Below are 19,042 nucleotides of genomic sequence, written 5' to 3'. Positions count from 1 at the left end.
TTATTTTATCTAACTGGTACCACAGTTACATATTGCTTCAGAGAATAAAATAAAATGACAATTTTGTAGCTTGTGAAAATGCCTGGCTGGGATTTGAACCCAGAACCTCCAGATGAAAGACCGATATGCTACCACAGAGCTGCTGATATCAATAAAGCTATGTAAAAAAATTCCAGTTTATATTGTGAAAGGTCTGCCAGAAAGTTGGTATTCAAGTGACGCTTCGAATATTTGTTTGGATAATGAAAACCATTGTAGACCTGTGCTTTACTTAAAAGCTTCCTCTGTAAAAGCATTTTCACAGATCACTTCTGTTTCAGGCAGTGTTTTCTCTAAGAAAAAAAAATTAACACAAGACTGTGCTCTTTATGATAACTAATCTTCAAAATCACAGAACATGTTTAACAAGCACTAAGGAAAACCAACACATGAACAATACAGAGCCAATTCACTTAGCAGACTGCCACAGAAGCTTGTTATACCTAATGGAGGAACTACTGTGTCTAGATGGCATGATAGTTATACAGTTTTTTTAGTACCCCCTTGTACATTAACAGATCAGTTTTGGGATTGAGACTAGCATGTGGAGACTTTGTGCACACCATATTAACCTTTTATTTCAGTTCAGCTGAGGGATCTGTACATCTTAGAATTTCTGAATAAGCTAATTGAAGGATATGTTAGGCATTTAGAGATAATTTAACAGCTTCTCTTTATCATCATGAAAAGGTTTTGAAAAGTTAATTGGAACTCATTTTTACTGTGCAACCAGAAGATATAACCATTTAAACAAAGTTGTTTTGATTTTCTTGTGTTACTACAGATGTAATTTTGATAAAAACGACTTACAATTGTTTGGATTAAAAATGTATGCATACATTTAATCATAAAAATTGATGTTATTAGTATCGTAAACACATAAACCAGTTTGCAAATTTCTCATGATACTGATCCTCTGTATTAGTGCAATATACTGCAGTTTTTTTATATACTAGCAAAGCAATTTTGACATTATTGAAATTTGCACTTTTCATAAAATGAAAGTGTGCTACCAGCATTGTGAAAGACTGGACCATATTTATTTGTGATAGAGACAATTTCAGTAAACAGTTGATTGTGTTTGAACAGCAGCTGATAGACTAGCTAGAGCTGATCAACTAGAGTAAAGGATGTGCAAGACAGAACTATGAATAGGTCAGACAAGATTAAGAGCCAGATAAGACTTAAACCACAGTTTACTATCATGTGTATATGTATTAAATTATATATACCTACATTAATTAAATTAAAAATAATCTATTACATTCATTGATAATGACAAACTAAATAATAATGTATTGGCATTTGCTTGTTCACAGCAAAAAAATAGAACAAGAAAAATCCAAACACGAAATCTGTAAAGTTCTTTGATTCTACATGCAGAATGAAAGTTTATGAACTGTCTAAAAGAATATAGAATAGGTGACACTATACAGCAAGAAATAATAATGTAAAAGTAATAGATGAATTGGACAAAAGTCAGAGTAGTTACACCTGGCAATAGCAGCTAAATAGTTTTACGTAATTACTTGACATTGATAAACTTAAAAATAGATGTCATTCTCAACAATGCTATTTTTTTCTTAATGATAAGCCTATTGCAATAAATATTGACTACAGTTAAAATTGTTGGATGAAATTAAAATCTTGACAGGTAATAGCTGGGTATTTTTGGGTGTGAAATAGTAATAATATTAGTAATTGTTATATATTAAATTCACACAACTAAAATTCATTTTAAGTGTTCTGATGTGGTAATATATTTTTTAGTACTACCAGAAAGGTGATTACAAAGTACCTACAATGAATTCTGAAGGAATCACACTCTCCTCTTTATTCAATGAACAAACAATCTGTACTGAAAAGGGTGTTCCACATTTAGCATAATGATCTACAAATCCTAATCCATATTATTCAAAGTCTTGATTTACCAAATTTCAAATATAGGTCATCAAAGATGTTGTTTCTTATACCTGAAACTATGAAAATTAAGAATTGCCATGTATTTGGAAGGTTTATGATGAACATAGACAGATGTGTGTGCAGTAAAACCTCACTCTTTGGAACAGTTTTGCAGTTATAAGTACTTGTCATCATGTTTTGCTGATACATGTAGTTCACTCTAGTTATTTATTGCAAAATTTTTTATTATTTTCATCCTTCCATTGCTCCAGGAGGTCCAAGACAGAAAATGACACCTCTACTTGAGTTCAATCCATTATGTATTTCGATAATTATTGGGTGCAAGCCCCACCATGTACAATGGTGAAACTATGTCCTGGTTTAACTCTGTGAGTATTTGCAAAGATAACCCAACAATTAACAATTGATCTTTAATATCCTTTATTAGTTCGGGTACTGAATAAACATTTTTCTCGTTCTTCATTTGGTGACAGAAATTGTGGACTCATGGAAGGTTGTTGCAAATTTAAATTTCTTCCTACATTTTATACTAATCCAATTGGGATTCTTGATAACTTATTAGTTTTGAGAAGATCCCCTACCACTGAAAAAATAATAAATCTTTTATTTAAATACCTTTACTTTTTTTTATATATCAACAGTTGTAATTTAGGGCTAATACATAAATACATATTTATCATCAATAACCAAATCAATAAAATTTAAATTAAAAAACCCCAAAAATGAAAAAAAATTACCATCCATCCATAGGGGAAGACACCTGCCTTGTGACACTTCTGGTTGCCACACCACCCCACCCCGTTCTTAGCCCTGATAGGCTTTAACAGGAGTCGTATTTTGCCCTAAATGGTAAGTTTTTACATCTCATAGTAATAAGCCAGGCCTTGTGATGCCACTGATGTAAATGCCTCGGTAGACATTTACATCAGTGATTTATAACCTAGCTTTTGCCATTATTGCTGCAAGCCTCATCTGGACATTTCGAATGTCCTACATAGTTTCCCTCTGAACTAGCTGACCGAGTTCATGGAAGTGTAACCCCGTGCCTAGTTCTACACTTTACAGAGCCAATTTTTGTGTAAATGTCTCATATTATTCAAGGCAATTGAATAAGTAACATACCACCAAAAATGTTATACGCAACAATGAAATTTATTCCTAGATCTCTTAGTGAACTCAACTTTCAGTTAATATCCCCCCTGACTTGGTTTCATTTATGGACTCTGGTCTGGTCTACCAGGGAGAGGCGGACAGACCTCCTACTCCCACTCAGCTCCAGCGCAGAGTCCCTTGTGACATTTACTTTCACTTACTACAATCATCGAGATGCTGCTACACCTCATGGCTGCATGGGAATCCATACCCTTGGCAATGCAGTCGCCATCCCAACAATAGTGATGATTGCTCATTCAAAACTGTCCTCTTCAAAATGACGCTACACTTCATGGCTGCATGATCATAATGTTACTGAATAGGGGACCCATACATCGGAATTGTTAAAATTTGAAGCATAAATGAGCGCCAGTAAATGAGTGGTAGAACTAAATAAAATGAAACGGTGCATGCACAGAGGTAAGAGTAGGGATAAAACCATGTTTTAAACTGATGCAGTAGAAGTTTTCTGATTTTGTATTTTGAACACTGATCTCTATATAAATTTTCTACAACTGTAAGCAAATTTCTGTGTGGGTTGCGAAAATGACCTTTCTTTTGGTTATATGAGTAGTGTAAAATAAACATCCCTAATCACGATTACAGTTGCGCAAGCGTACAATGGTTTTATTTAGTTCCCAGTCACTCGTTCTGTAGCACTGGAGTATGCTAAAATATTGAATACTTAATTGTATTTTACGCCATAAGGTCCCCTATCCAGTTTTTTTGTATAACCTCCGAGTCCACTGTTAGGTTTTTCTTAAGAGGATGAGATGAATGATTTGTAGCATGTGTGAAAATGCCATGCCTGACCGGGATTCGAACCCGGGATCTCCGGATGAAAGACCGAGATGCTACCACTCGCGCCACGGAGTCCGGCCCTATCCAGTTATAGAGATCAACCCACCGGGTTGGTCTAGTGGTGAACGCGTCTTCCCAAATCAGCTGATTTGGAAGTCGAGAGTTCCAGCGTTCAAGTCCTAGTAAAGTCAGTTATTTTTACACGGATTTGAATCGTGGATACCAGTGTTCTTTGGTGGTTGGGTTTCAATTAACCACATATCTCACGAATTGTCGAACTGAGACTACACTTCATTTAAACTCGTACACATCATCCTAAGTATTATCTGAACGGTATTTACCGGAGGCTAAACAGGAAAAAGACACTTATATAGAGATCAGTGAATATTATCGATAATATCGAGTGGAAATCGGGAGATGCAGCAGTTCCACAGTGCCCATACGCGAGCTGCCATTGACCGCTAGGTATTACTTATGAATTTAAATGAAGAGTGTAGTCTTGTAAAGCCTCAGGTCGACCGTTCCTGAGATGTGTGGTTAATTGAATCCAACCACAAAGAAACCTGTATCCACGATCTTGACTAGGATTTGAACCTTAGAACTCTCGACTTGGAAATCAACTGATTTGCTATCATGAGTTTACCACTAGACTAACCCTGTAGGTTACAGTAGTAATACAAGTATCAAGTATAGATACATACTACTACTACTATACTTGATACTATTGTACGCGTTATTTGTAATAGTTTCTTTTCCCAACGTTTGATTTAATAGTTGGGTTTAGTCTCTATAAAAAAACACGTAAAATACACGATAATATAAAATGATTACATGTTTATTTGTAGGAAGATCGAGATATACATTAATTTAATAATTTATTTGACTTAATACAGTCTTGGTTTATTAATCGTAGTTGATTATGTTTGTTGTAATTAAAGTAAAATAATTATTAATCGTCATTTCTTTTTGTCATCTAAAATTATTTATAAAATTCTATTCACTTCTACATTTTATTTTATTTCACTGATATTTGTCAAGTATAAAAAAATACAGATTGCCTCTGTCATTTTGTAAGGTAATGTGCTGTGGTAAACTTTCCCGCTTGGTAAGATTGTATGCTAGCAATGGTGAAAAAATTGGTGGGTTTGTGAGGTTTCTGTTTAGTTTGTTTTGCGTTTTTAAGTTATTATGGTTTTATTGTTCGTTAGTATAGAAGAGTTTATACTGTAGATTACCAAAATGTATATAAAACAAGTAAGTATTTGTTTTATTGTATCTATTAGTTTTTTTAAAATTTATGTTACGTTTGACTGCAGATATGTTTAAGTTGGGTTTCACGTTTCATTATCATTGTATAAGTTATTCATGCGAATTGTCGCCAACAGGTAGTAATAATTATTAGTAACGGTAATTATGTTAAAGTAACGGAAATTCTAGGTCATATTGTTGAAATGCTGAATTCTGTTGAATTTTGTGCAAGTGTCTTAGTGTAAAACTACCCACCGTTTAGAACTCTTGTTTATTTTTTGTTTAATTTATTTTTGCAGGTTATTATTCATGGTTTTAAGAGCTACAGGGAGCAGACAATAGTTGAACCATTTAATAAACAACACAATGTTGTAGGTGAGTCATTTTAATTAATTACCATAGAATATTTTATTTATTTGTAACTTAATTATTTCACTATGTTGGTTTTGTTGTTGTTTATTGTAGTTGTATTTTACTGCTGTAGGATGCAAAGAATATGGGTATTATATTAATAAAACAAACTAGAACATAATCACCTAACTTGGCATAAGAATGTACTGAAGTAAAGTGAACATGTATGACAGAATTATTGGTTGCAATGAGATTTTGTTGCTAAGAAGTATTGTAGTCACAAGTAACAAAATTACTTCAAACTGAAAATAATTAAACAAAAGTAGATTTTAATATGTTGAAAAGTGAACTTAGGGATGTATTTAAAAAAAAAAAAAAATTCAGCTTTATTATTGTGAGTTTTATTTATTAATTTCTATTGATTTTTTCTGTTTTTCAGTTGGTCGTAATGGATCAGGAAAAAGTAATTTCTTTTATGGTAAGTTAAGGTTTCATCATAAAATATTGTAAAGTAGCCATATTAAAATACTATATACATCACTTGAATTGGTGAAGGTTATGGGGTTTGGCAAGGAAGGAAAAACCTAAAACTGGAAATAAATAAATATATACGGGATGATCATAAATTATTCAGTGCATTTTAGGTGTAAATAAAAAAATACCAAAGCAATGTACTTAACATGCATATATTATTTTATTGTTGAATTTCTGCTGGATCCCTAGCCATGTGGGAATCCTGCTAAGGAATGTGCAGATGTTGCTGCTAAATATGTAGGCAACTGTCTTTTACCACTCAAGTTACAACTACATTAAACAAACACTTTAAAGAAGGTGGCAAGGTGAATGGATAGCTACAGCAGATAATAAACTCAGATATATCAAGGACATCATATTCAGTCCACATCCTTGTGGACTGCATGTGTTATTGTTATGCGGCCTTATGTTCAAATTTAAATTACAGAGGGACATTTGTACATCCTAGGAAATGATTACAATGTACTGAGCCGGTTATTGTTACTTTTAAGAAGAATCTGTATACGTAATAAGATTTAATGATATTCAACTATAGATTTTATTTTAATAGTTATGTTTCTTATATTATTTTAATTTTAATCTTATCTTAGCTTTTATTCTAGTTTTAATTAATTTTATTAATATTTTAATATCTGAGAAGGGGCTTTTTTGTTACTTTTTGACCCGGTGATGATAACGTGAAAACATTTTCACAAAAAAAAAATTGTCAAATTGTTATTTAAAACAGTATTGTTTACAACACTTATTAACTTTAAAAAAAGTTTGGTACTTACGTATTAACTCCACCGCAGCTACAGCTTTATTTAAAAACAAAGTAGTCAATCGGATTTCAGTGGAAAATGAACAGTCTCTTTATTAATTTTAATAAATGGTTATTTATATTTATTTATTTTATAAATATAATTTAACCAAACTTAACCTACGCTCACTAACCTTGACTCCTTGACTAATTAACAGGAGTGTTTTGATTATTTAAATAATAAATAATAGCAATAACTGAATTTATTAAATAAATACTCAAAAAATTACGGTGTTAATTAGTTAAAGTTTGCGAGCGAACCTAGCGTAGTTTAAGTTTGGTTAAAATACATTTATAAAATAAATAAATATAAATAACCATTTATTAAAATCAATAAAGAGACTGTTGTTTTTCCACCGAAATCCGATTGACTACTTTGTTTGTAAATAAAGCTGTAGCTGCGGTGGCGTTAATACGTAAGTACCAAAAGTTCCAGTGGAGCATCTTTTGTGGCATGTAAAATGCTTAAAATGATTTTCAGTTTCACGCCACACATTACAATCTGAAGTAATTCCATTACACCTTTAATTCTTCTTTTTATTTGAATGATGTTGACAATTTTTGTTGCATACATCTCCTCTTTGACAAAGCTCCAAAGAAAGAAATTGAGTGGTGTAACGTCAGGGGATCGAGGTGGCTCGGGAATTGGTACATCATGGCCAATCCAATGCTGAGGAAATGGTTCATATAGTTGGAGTTTTTTTTTGTTTAATTGACACTTCATCATTTTGTTGTATGTCCATGATGTGATGACAGTTTACATATAGTTGTTATATATCCTAGGTTTTCCCCAGGTTAGGGTGTGTTATTAATTAAAACCCAACAAGAAATGCTGGACAGATGATAAAATTAAATAATTTATCTTTACAAGTATTGGGTCTCTAATCAAAATCTATTAGGAAGGATTACAAAACATTGTTTTGCTTACTGCATACTCCTATAACTTGTGATAAATAGTGCTAATAATCATTGCTTTCCCTGGTGGTGGTTTGAGGGGGGGGGGTAGGATGACCCTGATATAGGGATACATGTACAAACCATTAAAAGAATGTGCTGAGAGGTATGTGGAATTGTGCCAAGATACAACTAAACAAATCACCTTTTAAATGGTCATATTGCTGAATGACCAGAACCTCTTGACTCTGACCCTTAACTCCAGGGTAGTGACACTTCACAAAGATGACTTTTGGGAAAAGATTAATGCTTTTTTCATATTTCTGATTTAACTAGTTATTTTGTAAAATTAAACACTATTTTTAGTACCATATCTTAACATGAAAAACATTAAAGCTGAGTCCATAATTTTGTATCATTACCATATATAGTTTACTTAATTTTTTTTTTTTTTGTTGGTATTTTCTTTTATTGCATTTTTGATATTTTTCTTTTATTACATTTTTTTTTAAACGTTCTCAAATCCGTTCAGGTTTCACATTTTATCATTAATGGGCATTCCTTTACAACTTTATGCATTATGTTATAAACAAGTGCCTGAATTTGTTTGCTGCATTATTGCTTATACATTGTAAGTCTTATTTGTATTATACAATTAGAAAAGAGGTGTTTTGTTATTTATTTGCTTTAGCTTTTTGGTGTGACAGTGTGGGACTATTGCTTGTGTCTCAGCCACAAGTCAATGTGTCTGGTTGTTTGTGTAAAAATAATGCAAATTTAACAGCTTAGTTTTTTTTTATAAATATTAATAAAAGGCTATATTGATCTTTTTTGTTGTGTTATAATGTAAATTTGTTGTTGACCATCTGGAAAAAAATATAATAAATTTCTCTAGTCAATATCTATGATTATCCTGGATTGATTATTTATGATTACCTTAGATTAAGTGGATTTCACTTTTTCAAGCAGGATTTGTGTAATAATGAACATGAGGGAAGTATTCCAGTATTTATTTTTTACATTGAAAATTCTCAAAGAATTATATCTGGATTGACTATTTTTCAAAAAAAAAAGAAAAAGTAATATGAAAGCAGAATAAAGGTTCATTATATAAATTTCAAGACTATCGAAATATATGTCATTAAGTGGTACAATTATGTGTAAGATCAATTCATAATTTGTTAGTATCTAAATAAACCAGAATATATACCTCTGCTATTATACCTATTGCATGTTTTTAATAAATTTCATCCAAGTAATTTGTATTAACTGAAACGTTACTGTTAAAATAATGAGTTACCTAAAATATTAGCGTGTGTAAGGTTTTTTTTTATGTAAATGAATTCCTTATCTCAAAACATGTACAAAGTGCTTTTTTTAGTAGAATTTATTGATAAAAAAAATTGTGTAAGTTATTAAATTATGATTTTTGTTTAATAATTTTTTTTTAAAAATGTATCTATATATTTTATTTTGTTATGATAATAATGCAGGCCTAGCATGTATAATAATACAGATAATGTGCTATGAATTATACAATTAATTATTGAACTTTTATGATGTGCTTTTTTTTACAGAAATATCTTGAATTATTTTTACATTAATTTCAACTTAAATTGTTTAAGTAGAAAAGCTACTATTCTATTTTGTCTAAAATGGCACCTTTTTTGTTGAACATATGAATGGTACAGTACTACATTTTCATTCAATATTTGTTTTTTTTTCTGTAACCTAACCCCATGAAAAAGATTTTACTGTGTATCTTTGACTGTCATCTCATTGACTTAATTGTTATTTAGTGCATATTTAAATCATATTTCACCATAAAAAAATTGATTTCTTTTCTTATATTAAACAAGTGTTGTATAATATTTCTATTTGACTACTTAGATCAATTACGTGAAATTACCTACTTATTTTGCTTTATTCTGTTATGCTATTTTCTTTTTTTAGAATAAAAGGATTATAGAACACATGTAAATTTGTTACCATCATAGTGAAGTAATAGGTGTCTAGCTATTAGGGTACGTGTTATGTGTAGTCTTGCTGATTTGGTATTATAAACTAATGTTGGAGCAGATGTTTGCTATCTGTCCAAGTCATCATTATGAATTAATAGATTTGTTATATTTTCAGCAATCCAGTTTGTTCTAAGTGATGAATTTTCTCATTTAAGACCAGAACAGCGCCAGTCATTATTACATGAAGGTACTGGACCACGGGTTGTTACTGCTTATGTTGAAATTATATTTGATAATTCTGATAATCGCCTTCCAGTAAGTACTGTTTAAAAATAAAAATTAAAGCATATCAATTGTTTTATTTTGAAAACTATTTTTTTTTATTGAGTTACAATTAACTATATATTGAAGTCAATTTTACTATTAACTCATAAGATTTTGTAAATTATCTTCTATTGTAAAGTGAGTGAACAAGATTTATGTTGTTATTTTATAGAGTAATAATATAGATTTATAATGTTGTAATTAGTTACTGTAACACGTGCTAATGCTTATCTGATTTATTGTCTTTTAGTTCCTTGCTTCTATTGGAAAATTGATTAGCCTTATTCTGCTGTACTGCAAGGGTCATCCTGAAAGTTAAGAATGCTTGCGTACAGTGTTTTTACAGGTGACCTTCTAGAAAATGATGCATATGAGGTCTGTAAATAAAGTAATCAGACTGGTTTTTTGGCAGCCAAGTGGCAACACTGTAAAGTTACTAGTAAATATATAGTTATATGAACAGTTGATTAATATTAGGTATTAATATTTTTAGTCTATTTTTGTCACGTGAGATGTAAACAAACTTTTTGTGAAATGAGGTTTTGTTGTGCGTTACAAAAATGATACTAATTATGAGCAATGTTGTGCAATCAAGTTTTGTATTGAACTCTGTGAGAATGCTACTAAAACTTTTTAAAAATTGAAAAGGTGTACGGACATGACGCTTTGTCATGACCCCAAGTTTTATTGGTAGTTTAAAGCATTTTCAGATCGCCGGGAATCAGTTGCAGATGATTCGCGCTGTGGAAGACTGTTAATGTCAAAAAGTAATAACAATGTTGAGTGAATCAGAGACTTGATATGGTACGACCAGTGATTAACTGTCAGAATGATTGTAGAAGAGTTGAATTTGAGCCATACCATACTCCATCAAACTTTGACAAATGAATTTGACATGAAAAAGGTTTGTGCAAAATTGCTCCCAAAAAACCTCACTGTTGACCAAAAAGCAACAGGGTGGAAGTATGCCGTGATCTTCTAGGGCGAATTGAAACTGATCCTGATTTTCTAAAAAATGTTATTGCCGGTGATGAATCTTGGGTATTTGTATATGACCCAGAAACAAAACACCAAAGCAAGGAGTAGTAAGTACACTTCAAACTCACCATGTCCCAAAAAAGCAAAAATGAGCAAATCAGAAATCAAAAACATGCTAATTTGTTTCTTTGATAGTAATATAGTAATGGCATTGTCCTTAAGGAGTTTTTGTCTACAAGACAGACTGTAAATCAATATGTTTTCCGAGAAATTGTTGGAAGACTGCAGAAAAGAATTGCCCGCATGAGACCAGCCATCAAAGACAACTGGATGCTGCATCATGACAATGCACCTTATCATACTGCATTCTCAGTTAATGAGTTTTTGGCAAACAGAAACATTCCTGTAGCTCCTCAACCACCTTATTCATCTGACTTTCCTGTTCTCGACTTAAAAAAACACCACAAAGAACATCATTTTGGAACAGTAGACAAATAAAAAAAAATGTAACTGACCATCTGAGGAATATTCTAGTTTCCGAGTTCCAACACTGATATGAAGAGTGGGAAAACCATTTGAAGCGTTGTGTGGCTTCCCATGGAAACTATTTTGAAGATGATAGAGTTGATCTATAATTGGATTATAAATAAAAGGTTTTTCTGAACCAATCTTATTACTTTACTTATAGACCTTGTATACTATTGAGTGTTAGATTGTAAAGTTTCCTACTCTATCAAGATGATTATCTTTTATATTAAAAACTGATAAAAGAGCTAAATGTATTACTGTTTTCCTAAACATTTAAAACATTGAGAAAAATAGTTATTCCTTCAAAGTGTGATTCAGTATAAATAAAAGTTTGTAGAAATATATCGTTAGGTAAAAAAAAATGTGTGGGAAACTGTTAGAAATGAATCTGATATGAGAAAATGAAGGAAGATTGTGTTCATGATGAAGGTTGTACTGCATGCCTCTTATGACTGATGCTCTTATGAATAAAAGCTTAAACGGAATAGAACACTAGAGGATAGTGAGAGTTTGTTTACTCCCTACTAATTGCAAAACCTGGACAAATGTCCTTTGCTGCTGTGTCTTTCTATTTTATCTGGCGGGTTATTATTTGTTTAGTGGTGGTTATAGATTTTATTTGTTCTATTTTATTTATGGATGGATTTGGTATTTGCATTTCTTGTCCTTTAGGCCAATGAGAAATAATTGAATGGGGCTGGGGCTGATATGGGTAGACTTAAGTGTGTGTGCACTTTGTACTTTCTGCAATATTCCCCTTCAGTTTGTCCACTGAAGTCCTTTTGGTGCTAGAGCTTTTTGATCTAATAGGAATTTGCCTTCTGTGGGGGCCCTAGTGTTTGGAGGAAGCTTCCAGACATATGTGTGTCTGGGAAGGGTTTGGGGGGGGATTGCGTGGCCACTGTCGTTTTGCTGGTTCACCTGCAACAGAGCTGAAACAGGCACAAAAAGAAAGCATGTTCTATAATGCAAGAAAGATATAACAGACCTCGTTAAAGACAATATGACAAACCTCTCATGTTTCAATCTACCTGTGTTAAACCTTTATAAAATTTAATTTTTTATGAAGTGTGGCAAAATTGCTCTTAACGTTCCTGCTCGCATGTGCGCGCGCACAAAAAACCCTAATAATGTTGAAAAATATTAATGAGGTCTGTGTGGGCTTAGATTCAGATGTTTTCAATAAAAGTTGAATGTTAACAATTTATTTAATTTATCATTTTGAACAATTAAGTATTCTACTAGTAGTTAATACTGGTCAGGTAAGATATATTTCCGATGGTTATAGTGAATATTAAATTAGGATGGGATCAACATAATAGCAAGCAAGTTACTCGAGTTTGAATAAAAGTTTTAAAAGATATTTTATTTTATTTTGTTTATTTAACTTAAGACCCACTAAATTGACTGTTGACAATGAAAAGGGTCTGGCCAAGTATCAGCGTTTTATCTATTTCCTGTTGAGGACATCCGCCGAGCATAATACAACAAAACCATGTGTTCAGTTATAAACACTCCTTAGGACATTAGATTTTATCTATATCTATACTATTATAGGATATTATAATGGGGTAGATTAAATTAATATTGGTTAAAATATTTATTTTATTTGGGTAAAATACAACACAATTAAATGTTTAATTATTTGTTAAGGACTAGTTAGAGTGTTGTATTATATTTTCTTTTTCTGTAGTATTGTATGATACTGAAATAGGTTAAATAAAATTGTTTTAATTTTGGTAAAAAAAAAAAAAAACTAAGAAAAATACATTTTGTCCATAATGTATAAACTGCAACAACTTTATGTGCAATATGAGACTTTACACAGACATCTCTTTTTAATGACCTTTTTTTTTATGAAGGCCCACAATCATTTCTGGGAGTTCCCTGTTAGCTCATTCGATGTAAAGACTCCGGCCTGGTTTATCTCTTGTCCTGCCTTTTCATGGTGGTTCATGTAACATGGCGTGGGGTCTTTTCTTCACACTTTGTAGTGTAAGGTCCTCTCAGCAAATTTTCCTGAGATGGCTGTGCTTGGACACAGCCGCTCCCCTGAACAGTTCATGCGCCTGTGCTACACCCACTTCCGACACGGTTTTTATGTCTGTGTCATAGCAAAGTGTGGTGTTTCCGACAAATCATAGCGCTCTGAAAATCGTTTGCAGTGTCTCATTTCGGAAGACCTCCAGCTTTTTCTGGAACATGCGGCAAAACAAAGCCCCCATGTCGGGTAGGCATATGTCAAAATTGGCAAGATGTAGAGTTGGTATATGAGTATCACTGGAATGGGGCTGGCTTGATTAAGCACTAATTTAGGGAAGCTTTGCCTGCCTTTCCCCTCTGGGTCATATATTTTACACGTTCTCGTAAGGTAGGCTGTTTATCCAGGACCACTCCCTGATACTTAATTTTTGTCTCAAAGGGTATTTTTTCCCCTTGAGATTTCCAGCTGTCTGACCGGAGTGTGTCGCTTGTATGTGAATAGCACAGCCAAAGACTCTTCTCCATTGACTCCAATTCTCCACATATCTAGCCATGGCTCCACTAAATCCAGATGCTGTCGAAGTCTCGACTGTGTAATCCATATTTAGGGATGTCTAGTAATATGCCATATCATTGGCGTATAAAGTGGTATTGATGCCTTCCAACAACAGCACATCATTTGTATATGCAGTGTACAGAATTGGTAAAAGTACTGTTCCCTGGGGAACTCTGGTGGTTATCACCCTGGTAGTTGATAAGGATCCCCCAAAGCATACTGCAAACTGTCTTCCCAGTAGGTAAGACCTTATTAGCTTGATATGGTGGCCAGGGACCGTCGTGTGAGTGAGTTTATGTAGTAGGCCGTCACACCAAACTTTAACAAAGGCTCTAGCCACATCCAAGAAAACTGCTGTGATCACCGCTTTCCTGTTCAAGCCTCTGATAAGGCTATCCACCAGTTGAACTAGTTGGAGAGTCATTCAGTGGCTCTCTCTGAACCTGAACTGCTCAGGCTGAACCTCTGCCCCAAACATCGCCGAAGTCTAAACTATCCGCGTTCTGTGAGCCCTTGATTCTGACTTGGAGCTCTTTATTGTGTCCCTTCTTTAAAGAAAGGACCTCCCCAGCCTCTTCCTTGGCTACGGTTGTTGTCATCGACTTTAGTAAGTCTGCGTAGGACTTACCCTGAGCTCTTACTATGACTACTCTGCTGTCTTCAGCTGGAGCGGTTGACCTTTAAGCTGAAGCCGACCTTGACCTTGAATGACCAGATGTCTCAGCTGATCTTGAAATCACCACTGCTGCTGGTTCATTACTGTTCTTAGATAAATTTCCAGGCAGAACAAACACTATTGATATTGATCTCACCAATACATGTCTTAATGACTCCAGAATGGTGGCCGACATCTCACGGTCACCGCCCTCGGTACTGTAATAAATCCTGAACTTGATGTGGTGAGCTGACTCCGCATCTTACCCCAAGAGAGAGAAAACATCTCTGGCATTGTCATTTGCTTTAAAACTTCCGGCTCACCGGTTGTTAACGTCCACCCTCTGTTTGATTGTCAAGTCTATAAAATGACACGAATCCCTGTCTTCATCATCAAGAGATTTACGCTGTCTTACTCTGTGTAGTTCTTCATCGATCAGGTCTTGTCTCAAAATTTCCTCAACATCTTATTCTCTTAGCGGGTCTGTTTGGATGGCATGTGTGATCATATTTAGTGGGGGGGAAATCTCCAACAGCTGGTTTAGTCTGTTTTATAATGCAGTTAACTTTTTCTCATGACAAAATATATTTTGCCAGTCCTGAACCATGATGCTGTTTCAGCATCAAAGCAGCAAATCCTAATCGAGTCAGCTGCTTCAAGCTCCTCTTCTTCGACAGATACTTGCTGGATGCATTTCTTTCCTTTAATGTTTGTAACCTTCCGTTGCGGGGCTTCACAAGCTCTGGAAGTACTTTGATCAGTCCCTTCTTCCATGGGAATTGACCTGCATCGCATCTTATATATATATATATATATATATATATATATATTGCACAACAACCTGCCATTAGCATTTATTATGTTGCTATTCCAAGACGTGTGCTTAGAATTGTGGTCACCCATATGTATGAAGGGACCATCTCAATTTCCCAGCATGGCATCTAGATCACTGCTGGGTACAGCTGAGTTCAGCCTGTTATATGCAGAGATCAATCTGTGTATACTGTGCCTAGATGCTGCACATGTATGCAGGCCTGTTCTATGTCATCTGGGTGGACCTCAAGTTGCACATGAGTGATTCGTCTGTGGACTGAAATAGTGGTTCCGTCGCTGGCTGGGCTTTGGCGTTGCAGTACCCTGTTGGTTCTGTAGCTGAAATAGATCTGAAGGATCAGCAATTCGTCTGGCTTGAGGTGCATTTCTGCTAACAGTATCACATCAATTTGTAGGTCATTGGCCAGATGGCTTAGCTCTGCTGTCTTGCCTGCTACAGAACGCTTATTCCACTGCAGCAGTCGCAGAGTTTGCCTAGCCATATCGGGTGATTAAGGTCATAAGGCATTCAATCCAGGACTGAAGTAAGTACTTAACAGATTTTGCCTGTAAAAGGCGGGGCAATACAGCCAAAATTTCAGGCAGGACGTCCTTTATTGACATCCTTGACAGAAAGTTGTTCCTGGCACTCTCCTTTGAGGATGTGGCTTCTGGCTTTTTCTCGCTGGGGCAGCTGGGTGTTTTTGACGCCATGTTTGGTGGGCGTGGAGCCTCGGGAGCTTTTGTGGATTTTGCTGCAGTTTGAGTTTTGGCGTTCACCAGCTGCGGTTTTCTCCGAATCTTTAGTTTCTTTTGTTGCCTGTGGGGAGTCAGTTTTGGTTTTGGTTGTTTTTGCAGCTGTAACCTTCTCAGTTGCCAGAACTCGTTGGGGCTTTTGCAGTGTGGAAAGAGGTGGCGCCTCCTTTCCCAGTGCCGTGTTAACCGCGGACTGAAGCTCTTGAGGCTGGGGTTTTAGTACCCCCCTGGCGACCTGAGCCCAGCTACGCCTGTCAGTGATCACTGACTTTTGTGGGGTGCCCTTCTGCCGGGCCAAGTACTCCTTATAATAAGGGCATCCCCTCTAATTTGCCAGATGAGGTTCCTTGCAATTTGTGCATGAGGCAAGGTGCCGTTTCATGGTCCCTACCACATATGATGCAGAGCTGCGCCTTGTGGCAATAGTTCGACGAGTGGCTGAACCTTTGGTATGTGTGGCATTGAGGGGGGACTTCCTTGTTACGTTAATGACATCACTGTTATTTTACAGTAAAACATGCTGCCCAGGTCATAGATGCCCCTGGTGGCTGAAATTCTTTTAAGTGTCACAAGATATGTAGGAGTCTCCCTACTGTCCCTTGTTTTTTCACTGATGGCTAGTGAGGAGAGCTGTTCTCTCACTTCTTTAGAGGTGGTTCCCTCTCCGTAGGAAGCTGGTAAATGTGGAAGGCGATGACTGTGAGTGCAGAAAGCTTTGCACTTCCCAGAAATTGCCTTTAATGCTTAATTGCACCCTTACTGAGAGTGTGGTGCTCTTTGCAACCAGGTGCCTGCGAACTATGGCGGATATGGCTTTCACCAATGTGGGCCACTTGCTAGGGCAGTCCAACATTATGGGCGGGATTTTTTCCTGCTTCTCGACCAGAGGTTATGATGGGGTTTCCCCTGCGACTCATGGTGGCAGCTGCTGTTTCTGAACCACCCTTACTTGTGGTTGGCTCAATGAACTAAATGTCGATGGCTACCAATACCTTGTGCTTGGCCTTCTTCCGGGCTCCCAGGGTTAGAAACTTGCTAATACAAGGTGGTGGTTAAGCCTGGAAAAGTCTCTGTCACTATACTACTAAATAAAATTTAAGTAAAAATGATTTACTTAATACTAATCATTTCTTAATCTATAAAATAATTTGAAAGTAATAGAATTACTTTGTCAGAAGCCTAAAAATAATATTTACATACTTAACTAATTGTTAGACACTGGTAAAAAGAGAACAGTATTTAAAATAAATTAAGGTAATTAAAATAGTATTTAGATAAAAGTTTTTAACCCTAGTTACAACTTATTTGAATATTAAAGAATAGTTTTTAAATAAAGGTTTATAACACTAGTTATAACTTCTTTAAAATAGAATAAAAGTAAACTATGCTAAAACTTATCTGGTTTGACCAGACAAAAGATACAACTGACCTGGTAAGGTCAAACAAAAAATACAACGCTATTACTGGCTGGACTGCTGGAATAGACATCCTAACGGTAAGTTGGTGATGTCACCGGAACTGGTATTCAGGTTCAGGTACACTCACACACAACACAGAGCCCTAGAAAACACGTCCTTTCACAACCACTGCTAGACAGAGACTGAAAACCTTAAGCAAATTCAGCAGTAAAAATCATAAGAACTGAACTCTTAAACAAAATTGTCAGTAAATATTTAGTAAAAAGTAATTTGTGCCATATGTGTTTCTTGACTACTGTCAGAAGAGAAAAAGTAGCAAATGGCAGTAGTGTCAAAATTTCAAAATCATTATAACCAAGAGGTGATGAGCCTCATTAATCTGGTAGTAATACTTAGATTTGTCATAAAACTAAAAGTTTTAATACCTAACGATAGTATAGATATATAGTTTAATACCTATTGACGAACAATCACCATTTAGGAACTCCTTCAAACTAAAGAAGTCAAGCCACCTTGAGCAAATGGAAAGTAATTGAAAATATTTCAGAAACCAGAATTGTCTCAGAAGTTCTTGATGATTTCATGCCAAGTGGAACAATTATAAAATTACAGGCTTACTGTGAAACTTATCTGATCCTGCAGCACGATATGTAAACAATGTGGCATTATCTTGTCTCAATATAACACAGCTGCACTACTGAAAACAATTTGAGTGCTTTCCATACAGCCCTGATCTGGTCACCAGCAATTTTCATTTGTTTCCTTAATTAAACAGATTTTTAAGTGGTAATAAAAATTGATCAAAAAAGCTGACAAAGAATGCCTGACAATATTTGCAGTATGTATAATCTTCACTCCCTTAGGGAAAGATACCTGTTTTGTGATGATCCCAGTTGCCACATCTTTTTCATTCCTAACCCTGATGGTCTTTACTGGAGGTCATCTTTTAGACTCTCTAAACCTGATAATACATCACATTCATCAATTTGGCCTTTTGTCAGGATATCTATGCAAGTTCCTTGGTAGACATTTTCATCGGTGTATTTAAATAACTTACTATCACCTTTGTATGGCTTCCTCCACAACCACCTACCATAACTTACAATCCTCAACTATCAAATTAACCGATTCGCGAAAGTGTGGTCCCCAGGTCTTCCTCTAACACGGAAGGTTTCACACAATAACTTTTCCCATGTGTAACTTCATTTAGACTCTACACTCAGATCATTACTCGTTGAGTATTTTAAACATCAAAAATCTCATTCCAACAAAATAAGTGTTGATCGCAATGACCATTTTTTCCCTACAATTTGATTTACTCAAATCCTT

The 19,042-nt window shown here is 34.7% G+C and overlaps 1 protein-coding gene across 1 annotated transcript in view; it reads left to right on the top strand.

The window, feature by feature from the left end:
* Window positions 1–4,974: 4,974 nt before the first annotated feature.
* The window catches only part of SMC3 (structural maintenance of chromosomes 3), a 92,118-nt gene continuing 78,050 nt past the window's right edge, over window positions 4,975–19,042 (top strand). Inside the window, exons 1-4 of the mRNA XM_075366449.1 lie at window positions 4,975–5,169; window positions 5,463–5,538; window positions 5,954–5,992; window positions 9,878–10,017. Coding sequence (XP_075222564.1) covers window positions 5,155–5,169; window positions 5,463–5,538; window positions 5,954–5,992; window positions 9,878–10,017 — 270 coding nt within the window. The 5' untranslated portion in view covers window positions 4,975–5,154. The remainder of the gene's footprint in view (window positions 5,170–5,462; window positions 5,539–5,953; window positions 5,993–9,877; window positions 10,018–19,042) is intronic.

Source organism: Lycorma delicatula, chromosome 5 (assembly GCF_047948215.1).
Source record: "Lycorma delicatula isolate Av1 chromosome 5, ASM4794821v1, whole genome shotgun sequence".
In the NCBI taxonomy this organism is placed as follows: Eukaryota; Metazoa; Arthropoda; class Insecta; order Hemiptera; family Fulgoridae; genus Lycorma; species Lycorma delicatula.
The sequence above is the reverse complement of the archived record's forward strand: the minus strand, read 5'-3'. Positions and strand labels throughout refer to the sequence as shown.